Source organism: Mastomys coucha, unplaced genomic scaffold (genome assembly GCF_008632895.1).
Source record: "Mastomys coucha isolate ucsf_1 unplaced genomic scaffold, UCSF_Mcou_1 pScaffold21, whole genome shotgun sequence".
NCBI classification, from domain to species: Eukaryota; Metazoa; Chordata; class Mammalia; order Rodentia; family Muridae; genus Mastomys; species Mastomys coucha.
The window spans coordinates 21765614-21775869 of NW_022196904.1; the positions used below are offsets into that span (position 1 = coordinate 21765614).

Genomic DNA, 10256 nt, shown 5'->3' on the forward strand with positions numbered 1-10256 from the left:
TCTGCGCTGAGCACTCTAAATCGTAGGGCTGGAGACAGAGCTCAGTGGTAGGGTGCCGACTTAGAATCCACTAAGGAAACTGGGAACGTGGCAGCACCATAGGAGAAAGTTAAGAGTCCCTGAGAATACTGACTGGATTTTTCACTTAGCCCCAAGATGTAATTTTCAGTCATATGGCAAGCTGTTTTAAGGAAATCACCAAACAATAATGTAAATTTCATATTCAATATGTTAGCATTGTTTCAGCTCTTCCATAAAGCTTCTGGTTGCTCTTCAGTTGCTTCTGGCACTTGAAGGCTCTATGCTGGATGCAAAACCTCAATCCACCTTCATCTTTGAGTTCACTCAGTTTGACTCAGGTACTCCTTCCTGGGGATTAGTCTGTCTCATATCCTATCTCCAGATCAGGCATCTTTTTGTAAATCTTTATTCACTAAGGAGAGTACAATGCATGTGGAAGTCAGAGGTCAACCTGCATGAGTCAGTTCTCTCATCCTGTAGGTTCTCAGGATTGAACCCAGGCCACCAGGCGTTACCAGCTGAGCCATCTGGCTACACAGTATATGGACTGTTCTGGTTAAGCTGCCACGAACCACAGAGTCCAGCAGCCCGATTCTTCTTTTTCTAGATCTAGATCTTGACTTGTTCCCTTGTATTTCACCATAGGCTGGGTAAGCTCTGAACAGTCCAAACTCCATCCTTAACTCTGTCACTTTCTACATACTGGGAGGTTAAAGCCATGGTGCCACACCTGCTTTGTAAAGCACTCTTCACTAAGCTGTGTCCCAGCTGAGCTGCTGAGTAGCCTTGTCCATCCCCAACCTCCAAAGGGTCTTACTATTTAGTTCTGGCTGTCCTAGAATCCACTCTGTAGACAGCACAGAGATCCACCAGCCTCTGCCTCCCAAATGCTATGATCACAGGTGTGTACCATTGTGCCCTGCGAGACTCGGCCCTACCAAGGCAGCGGTTCTTAACCATATACTGCAACCCTTTAACACAGTCCCTTATGTTGTGATGACCCCCAACCATAAAAGTATTTTCGTTGTTACTTTGTAACTGTAATTTTGCTAGTTATGGAACATAATGTAAATATCTGATATGCAGGATATGCAATGTAACCCCTGTGAAAGGATCGTTCGACTCCCCCACCAAAAATGTTTACTACCCTCAGGTTAAGAACCAGGGCAGTAAAGGGACATGTTGTTCTTAATAAGACTGTTGCTTGGATAAGTCATGAATGTGTGATCGTCCACCCCAAGTCTGCTAAGTAGCTTGGATGACAAGCCTGAATCACAAAACCCAGCCCTAAACATCTTTCTCCTGTCTTCAACATCCCCTGGAACCCTTTGGAGTCCCAGAAGCATTATTTTTCTAGATGCGGAAACTTAGTTAAAATCTGGTTATTTCCCAACTTAATATCTATACTTAAGACTAAGAAAACTCTTTTTACACACACTTTTCAAACAGCTTCTCTTTATTGAAAGACCTGAACAAAGGCAAGCTGGGACTGCAGAAAGAAGGCAGGAACATTCCTCAGACTCTCTTCTGACTCCTAGAGTATCAGGGAAGGAGGAAAAGGAAATACAGAGTGATTGCCCTGGCTTCTCCAGACTCAGGGTTCCATGCTAGGCCAAACAAGGCCACTCTCTCCATGTCTGCCTTGCACACTTGGGCTTCAGGCCTCCAGGAGCTTCCCTAGGAAGCGGAGGTTTAGGATCTTGATCTGCTGGTCCTCCAGGTCCATGCGGATGATGCCATCCTCACCGTCAATACTCAGGAGGACCCCGGTAGCCTCTCGGTCCTCACCCAGAATCACTTTCACCTGGAGGCAACAGCCAGAGTCAGGCCCAGCTTCGGCCTACCATTCCCTCCTATATCCTCCCAAAGGTCCCATCTCTACCTTGTTGTTCTTGGTGGGGGTGATGGGCTCCAGATGTTCACTGGAAATGCTGACCACCTTTTCACTGTCTTTCAGGTATACGGAGCACATGCCCCCCTGCAGAAGGACAGATAGCCTGCTCAGCCTGGACGGCTCTCAATGCAACTTAGAACCCACCTCCAGATGCCACAGGCTGGGTATGGGCTGTGGTATGAGGCTTCAGGGTGAGCAGTTAAGGCGACTAAGGAAATCAGTAAAATGTAACTACATCATGTCAAAAGAAAGCAAGGCACTGTGGCACACGCCTTAACTGCAGTACTCAAAGACCGGGCAGAGGCAAGAGCATCTCTGTGGATTCCAGGCCAGTCTTCCTGATCTATAGATCTTTTTGTTTGGTCTTTTTGTGGGTTTTGATTTTTTTTTTTTTTTGAGACAGGGTTTCTCTGTGTAGCTAGGCAGGTCTTGAACTCATCCTCTGCCTCTGCCTCACAAATGCTGGGATTAAAGGTGTACACTACCACACCTGGCTGGTCTATATGTCCATTTCCAATCTAATTAAGGCTACATGGTCAGAAGACTTTGTCTTAAAAAAAAAAAAAAAAAAAAAACCAGTAACAAAGTTAGATCAAGAGAGTAAATCCCAAACTAGCCTTACCTCTCCAGACCGGAGGGAGCCCTTGTCTCACATCAGCCCTGACCCCAACCAAGCTCACCTGAGCAGTCACCACCATCTTGCTGTGAACCCTGTCACAGTCACCTGCCCCTCCTCCCTTCCCCACTGTTCTGTTACAGAGCACTCTGACTTCCCCTGACACCAGTGTCACTATCTACCCATGCAACATGGAAAAGCAGGTCCACACCACAGATTTGGTCTCAGCACAGCTCCTCAGTGCCCTCTGGACAGTAATGTTGCCCAGTGTGTGGTCTGTGATCTAGTCCAGCCACTCTCCCAGCCTCACTGCTCATCTTTCTTCCCCCTGGAGATTTTTCCCCTGAGACAGGGTTTCTCGGTGCAGCCCTGGCTGTCTTGGAACTTACTCTGTAGACCAAGATGGCCTCAAACTCAAGAGCTCCACCTGCCTCTGTCTCCCAAGTGCTGGGATTAAAGGCATGCGGCATTATCCTCCAGCTCTGGACTTACTCTTATTTCCCCTTCAGGTCTCAGCTTTAGTGTCTCCTCCAGGAATTCCTCTCTAATTCCCCAAAACTGGGTATGGTGCCCACTCAGTTCACCCTATTCCCCAAGCCTTCTGGGCTTCTCATCCCAATTCTGCCAAATCTGGGCACATATCTCTCTCAAAATGTAAGGTGAGGTCTGGAAGGCTGGGCCTGGAGCTGCATTTGTCCCTGGTATCTGATCAATCCAATCAGAACATCTACAGAGGGTTAGCAAGGTTCAAAGCCTTCATATAAAAGTTGGTGTCAGCCAGGCAGTGGTGGCCGCACACCTTTAATCCCAGCACTTGGGAGGCAGAGGCAGAAGGATTTCTGAGTTCAAGGCCAGCCTGGTCTACAGAGTGAGTTCCAGGACAGCCAGGGCTACACAGAGAAACCCTGTCTTGAAAAAGAAAAAAAAACAAACAAAACAAAACAAAACAAAAAAAAGTTAGGTGTTTTCCCCCTCAAAGTTAAACAAATGCACCAAGACTTTGTTACTCGAGCTAGGATTGACACTCAACTTTTAGGCAGCAGGCTGGAACTGCTCAGAACCCTAAGACACAAGTTGAGACAACTGCTGCTTCCTGAAGGCCGAGACAAGACTGGGGTAGTAGCATATGCAAAGGCTGGGAACTCAGTGAGCCAGTGGGCCTCTCAGCACACTACTGAGTCCATCATCCCACAATGCAACACAAAGTCAGCACACAAGCCTGAGCTGTGCGCACATAAGGCTCAACTCTCAACTCCCTATCCCCTGGATTCAGATACCCCAGCCTTCTACATCTGTTTTTCCATCACAACTTACCATACACTATAGTTGTAAAGTTATAAACAGTAAGTTGGGGATATAGCTCAGTGGTAGGTACTAGCCTAGCATGTATGAGGTCTAGGATTCCATCCACAGCAACACAGATAAAAATAAGTAACTACAAAGGTTGGGGGGTGGGGGAGAGGCACATGTCCACCTGTAGGACCATACTTACCGTGACACTGCGGATGACGCCTGTCTGCCCCACTATTTGTGTATCCAGATAGGTGTCTCGAACCTTCACCTGGATATCAGTGGTCACCCAGTCGCTAGAGTTCTGCTCAATGCCTGAGCCCGGTGTGTGGGGATTGTAGCCTCCAGGAGAAGGAGCTCCAGGGGTCATTGGACTGTAGCCAACAGGGCTGGGGCTGGGACTAGCCTGAAGGAAGACAGGAATGAGTATCTGGAACAGTCACTCTGCCTGGCCAACCCAACCAGGGCCTATAAGATCATAGCCTTCTGTGACATGGCATACCTGATAGGCCATGGGAGACGGTGTCGGGTGGTAGCTGGCTGGGGAATGGGTGTTCTGATAACCTGCTGGACTTGGTGCCACTTGGTGGTAGCTCTGGGGGCTGGGGCTGGGCTGGTAAGACCCCTGTGGAGAGGGGGCAGCATAGGGGGAGAACTGGTCTGTGTTGTACCTGTAGACAGAAGAAAAGGGTGTTATTCTTGGCAGAAAGGGTCAGGAAGTGGGGCAATGGGTAGCTTCGTGCAGGGCTTTTCGGGCTCAGCCCTGATGGACTCACATGGCTGGCGTCCCTGGTGTCTGCGGGTTGTATTGTGGATTGACCTGGGGGGATGATGGGTCTGGGTAGCCGGGTGTTTGGGGATTCGGGGTTCCCCCATATGCTTGTGGGGATGGGGTGGGTTCATCGTCAAAGGCATACTCGTATTCCTCCTCAGCCCTGGTGGGGACAGAAGTCTTTTGAGAATGACGGGCGGCAACAAGTCTGGCGAACCTTGTAGAACAACACTACAAACTGGACCCTCAAGTGAAGCAACAACTTCACTCTGGCTGAAGAAGTTCCAACAAAGGTTTTCCTGACACTAAAGCCATTCCACAGTTGAGTCAACGGTGCAGAGACAAGATCACACACCCGGCAATGTCTCCAAGCACAGAGTTGCTGTATGTTGAAGCCGATGATTCAGACCAGACTGCATTCCCAGCTATGCCAATGGCAGGGCAGGGACCAGCCTGGAGCACAATTCTCTAACATAACCACTCACACCATTGGCAACACAGCCCAGCCTAGAAATGGCTCTCACCTGGAAGGCGTGTTTGGGTTGTTGGGGTCCCATGCCCCACTCTGGGCAGGAGTGCGGCTACCATCATGCAGGGGTGTCTGCGATCCATAATGTGGAGTGCGGCTACCTGGATAAAGGAAAGAAACATGACCTTCATTCCAGCCTATCTTCTGAGCCCTCTGCCACCCCATTGCTCCATCCCTAGTATTCTGGACATACATACCATCTTGCAAAGGTGTCTGGGAGCCATACATAGGTGTTCGGGAGCCAGAGCCATACATGGGTGTCTGAGAGCCATACATGGGAGTCCTTCCGTAGGTAGAGGTCATGCCACCTGGACGCTGGGAGTCACTATGGATACAGAACAGAAGAGGTGGGTGATATGCCTAGCACCCTTATGCTGGTCCTCTCTAGGCCCACACATCAACCCCACACTGGATTTCTCTAAGCCTGACTTACACCGTGGTGAGCCGCTGGCGGTCCACAGAGATGGTCTGGCAGGTAGAGTGCAGTTCTACTCTGGCCGTGGACTCTGTGGCATCCTTCACCACACCAATGTAGCCTGTAAGGAATGGCAGTCAGAAGTATGGGACCTCTTCCACCACAGCCCCTGCCTCTACACACGCCCATGGCTCACCTTTGTAGGGTCCCTGGGAGATACGCACAGTCTGGCCTATGAGCTCATTGTCTCTTCTCCCTCGACCCCTGCTCATGCCACCTGGGCTTCCAAAGCCACCATGCTGACCTGTAGGGTGGGAGGATGTTGTGGGAACCCAGGAATTATGTTTGTCCCTCTTATGCTGTGCCCACAGCCAGGACATCTTCAAATCTCTCTCTACCAGCTTGAGCCACCCAAGCTGGTCCTAACCAACTAGCCTCCTCCACCTATTCCCTAAACCCCAGGCCTTTCATGACTCCACTCTGGCCACAAGGCTGTCAGGTTGAACAGTTAAGGCTCCCCCCAATACTAATCTCTGAATTCTGACCCCATCTCACCTTCAGCACTGGGGTGCATAGGGCTGCTGATCCGGGGGCTCATAGGAGTGAAGCCACCAACGGTTAAATTGGTCACATCCCGGGGCTGAGAGAGGGATAAGGAGTAAATAGCCAGGCAGGATGCCCGCTCCCCACAATGACAGAATGACAGGGCTAGGCTCTGTTTACAGCTGCCCAGCAATCATCCCCTCCTTCTAGGGACAAAGCCTCCATCCATCTCCTAGTAGAGGAAGTGCTACCCCTCTGCCTCTGTATACCTGTCCATCAAAAGGCTTGGGTTTCCCCACACCAAGACATGCATCTTAACCATGAATCAGAAATATAAGCCCCCAAGTCACAGGTACCAGCCATCTCATCTGCAGGGCATTGGGGTCACCTACTAGCCCTGACTTCCTTATTTTTTATTTATTTTTATTTTGTTTTTGTTTTTGTTTTCGAGACAGAGTTTCTCTGTATACCCCATGGCTGTCCTGGAACTCACTCTGTAGACCAGGCTGGCCTCAAAATCAGAAATCCGCCTGCCTCTGCCTCCCAAGTGCTGGGATTAAAGGCGTGAGCCACTACTGCCCGGCTAACTTTTATTTTTGAGACAAGGTCTTGCATAGCTCAGGCTGGCCTTGCACATGTTATGCAGTCAAGGATGGATGACCTTAAACTGAGCAGCCTGTCTCACTTTCCAAGTCCCAGTCTTACAGGCGTGCGCCATCGCATCTTGTTTCAGATTTCCTTTCAGTATCTAGTTCTGCACAACTTTCCAGCCAGTCCTGTCTCAGGGCCTGGGCAATGGCAATTCCTGAGTTACACAGTGGCTCTGTATTCCTTCATTCTAATCTCTGCTGTAACATACATGCTGGTCCCTCTCTCTGCCTCAACCATGTGTATCCCTGTCACCATCTTTGCATTCTACCCTCACTTCCAGAAAGAGAGGCACTCAGAAAAAGAAGTCCTAAAGTGAAAGCCTGCCGCCACCTCACACTTTCCCTTGTACCCTTGTCTCAGCTCCAGGAGGGTGGAGACTTTCACCTCCTTTGAAGGTCCCAGGCTGTCTAGTATCCCACATGTACCTCACAAAACTGAGTGACAAATGACAGGAGGGTAGCTCAAAGTCCCAAAGAAACCTTCTACCTTCCCCAAGAACTTGACAGAAATAACCAGTCCCAAAGTCCCTAACAAGCCAGTCTTGCCACTTGTAGAGCCCTGACATTCTCACCTTTGAGCCTCCAGCCAACACTAGGTGCCGTGCCTTACAAACAAACATGCCGCCATTCTCCACCAGCTTCTTGCAATGCAGGAAGGCAAAGCTGCGGTACAGATGGCGGATCTCACCCTCTCGGCCCTGGGCAGGAGAGGAGAGTCACATGCTGGGCAGGACAGACCCCATCTCAACTCTTTTATACTCAGCCTGAGAGCAGCAGCTGACACTTACTGAATGGGGGCCATCAATGACCTTGACAATGTCCTTCACATGGATGTTGTTCTGATCTGAGTCCAGAGCCACAGCGAAGCGGTTGTCCTTTTTCTGTGTCACGGCCTGGTGCCTGACGGTCACCACCTTCCCGTGCATGTTGAGAACCTTTGGAGGGAGAAGGATGCAGAGGATGAGAGGGAATGGGTGACGTGAAGTGAGCTATTCCTTCCTTGTGGGAGACAACCCTAAGACCCTGAGCCCTACACAGCATCCTGACCATAAGGCAAAGTCATAGCACCACCCACCAGGCACTAGGTCAGCCACAGATATTCTAGATCATTCCAAAAGACTCTATGGGTGGTTGGGACGAGCTCAGTTCACAGAGTGCTGGCTTAGCATGCATGAAGCTGTGTTTGATTGCCAGCACCAAAGAAACTGGCATATGCCTATCATCTCAGCACTCAGATGGAAGCAGGAGAATGCAGAATTCAGGGTCATCCCACACAAGGGAGAGGGGCATACTTTAGGAGGGACATGAGAGGAGGAGCCCACTGATTTCCCACCCCTCCTAAGTTCTTCACACACTTCCCTCTGAGAGGAATACAATCACAATTCCTACCTTACAGTAGGAATTGCCCCCTGAGAGGGCAAGTCATGAGGCCAGGGTCACACAATACAGAAGCAACAAAGCTGATAGAATCAGGGTCCTAGGTACTACGCTAATGCACACATGGCGGAGGGCAGAACTGTGGCAACTGTAGCACTGTCTTTGCAAATGCACCAAACACTGGAGCATACATTCAACTTCACAGCCAAGTAGATCTTCACCTAACTAGGTGTGAAAATTGAGGCAGACAGGAGAAATGACTGGCCACTTGCCAACATTATACAGACAGGCTTCAGGGAGCCTTAGCAGGCTGGCAACTCCCCACAATTTATGGGCTTGGTCACTATGCTGCTCTACCTCCTGGGATGTGGGGTTCTTGGGATACGAGTGTAACATAAGACACACCTGGAAGGTTTCTCGCTCTAGCCGCACGATGACACCCACGGTACGGGGATCCAGCTGCACCAGCTCACCCCACTCATGCTGGCCCCCAACGTCCACGCCTGAGGCTGTCTCTGAACAGAGCTGCAGGTCCCGGGGAAGCACTTTCAACTGTGGAGAGCCAAAGGAAGTGAGTCAAGCCCCAATAAATCACCTCCTGGAGTCTCCGCATGGTCCCCAATGCTTCTTCCATGCTCTTCCAGGCACTTACCTCATGCATGGTGAGGTCTGAGAAAAGAATAACAAAGTTCTCTTCCACCCGCACAATGAGACCTGTGTCACCCTCAAATCGGCCAGCAATCACTTTTACATGGTCTCCCATCTTGAAGTACTTCCGAAGTTCCTGAGCTGGGAACTCGAGCATGTCCTGAGAGATTTGGCCATAAGAACAGTAAGTACTCAAGAAAAGCCATAATCACCTGGCCACTTTGCAGCACCTCAATTTCAGAAGAGACTCTGGTGGACCAACTGCAGCTTTCCTACTACCCACCGCCCACCTGAGGCCACCTGACACACTCCTCAGGCAGCTGCCCCAGGGAGTTACACCTTTTACCCCAAAGATGGCCACCCACAAACCATATGCACATGCCTGAACCCCAGACAGCTTGTACTCAAATATATGGACCTCTCTTGGAACAGTCTTTTGATGCCATTCCCTAACCCAAGACAATGAATAACTGGCACCAATAACTCATACATACATACATACACACACATACACACACACATCCCACACACTCACACCCACACGTGCACACACACGCGAACACAGCTGTAACTGAAAGCAGGCTCTAACCTCACATTACTCCATAGTCAACCCCTCAACCAAATGAGACCCAGACATGCTGCTCCTCAGAAACAACAACAAAAGACAAACCATGTCATTATCTCATGACAGACTCTAAGACAGCCACTCAACAACATATAAGGTATGATGGTTTGTGTATGCTGCATATGTTTGGCCTAGTGCATGGCACCATTAGGAAGTGTGGCCTTGTTGGAGTAGGTGTGTCACTGTGGGTGTGGGCTTTAAGACCCTTGTCTTAGCTTCCTGGGAGCCAGTCTTCTTCTAGCAGCCTTCAGATGAAGATGTAGAACTCTCAGCTACTCCTGCACCACGCCTGCCTAGATGTGGCCATGTTCCTGCGTTGATGATAATAAACTGAACTTCTGAACCTGTAAGCCAGCCCCAATTAAATGTTGTCTTTATAAGAATTGCCTTGGTCATGGTGTCTGTTTACAGCAATAAAACCCTAACTAAGACATCAGGAAACATCCTATTAACAGGGATCTATCGGTCACAAGCCAATCATTCCAGCTAAGAGAGGATGAGGCAGAAGGACCACAAGTTCAAGGATAGCCTGAATAATTTAGCAAGTTCCTGATTCAAAAGTCAAAAGAACCAGTGAGATGGCTCAGCTTTTTATCAAAGCTGACAATCTGAGCTCTAACCCTGCCCTTCTTCCTCATATACACACAAAGAAATTTAAAAAAAAATTTTTTTTTTTTTTCTGGCTAAGTAAAAGGAGGCCGGACATAGTGCCAAATGCCTTTAATCATATAGCACTTGGGAGGCAAAAGCAGGCAGATCTCTATGAATTTAAGGCCAGCTTGATCTACATTGTGGGTTCCTGTTCAGCCAGTGCTACATAGGGAGACCCTGTTTCAAAACAAAACAAAACAAAACAAAACAAACAAACAAACAAAA

General features: G+C 49.3%; 1 protein-coding gene across 3 annotated transcripts in view; it reads right to left on the bottom strand.

Annotated features, from left to right (window-relative positions):
- Positions 1–1456: 1456 nt before the first annotated feature.
- Supt5h (SPT5 homolog, DSIF elongation factor subunit) overlaps positions 1457–10256 on the bottom strand; it is a 23641-nt gene continuing 14841 nt past the window's right edge. For 2 of the 3 annotated variants that reach the window (XM_031385888.1, XM_031385887.1), the window contains 14 exons: positions 8760–8915; positions 8513–8659; positions 7519–7665; positions 7303–7428; positions 6093–6177; positions 5734–5841; positions 5556–5658; positions 5320–5447; positions 5118–5223; positions 4598–4756; positions 4324–4492; positions 4024–4227; positions 1904–1999; positions 1457–1825 (listed from right to left, as the gene is read on the bottom strand). In XM_031385888.1, coding sequence (XP_031241748.1) covers positions 1679–1825; positions 1904–1999; positions 4024–4227; positions 4324–4492; positions 4598–4756; positions 5118–5223; positions 5320–5447; positions 5556–5658; positions 5734–5841; positions 6093–6177; positions 7303–7428; positions 7519–7665; positions 8513–8659; positions 8760–8915 — 1881 coding nt within the window. In that variant the 3' untranslated portion in view covers positions 1457–1678. The remainder of the gene's footprint in view (positions 1826–1903; positions 2000–4023; positions 4228–4323; positions 4493–4597; positions 4757–5117; positions 5224–5319; positions 5448–5555; positions 5659–5733; positions 5842–6092; positions 6178–7302; positions 7429–7518; positions 7666–8512; positions 8660–8759; positions 8916–10256) is intronic. The other variant, XM_031385889.1, reaches the window with a different exon arrangement.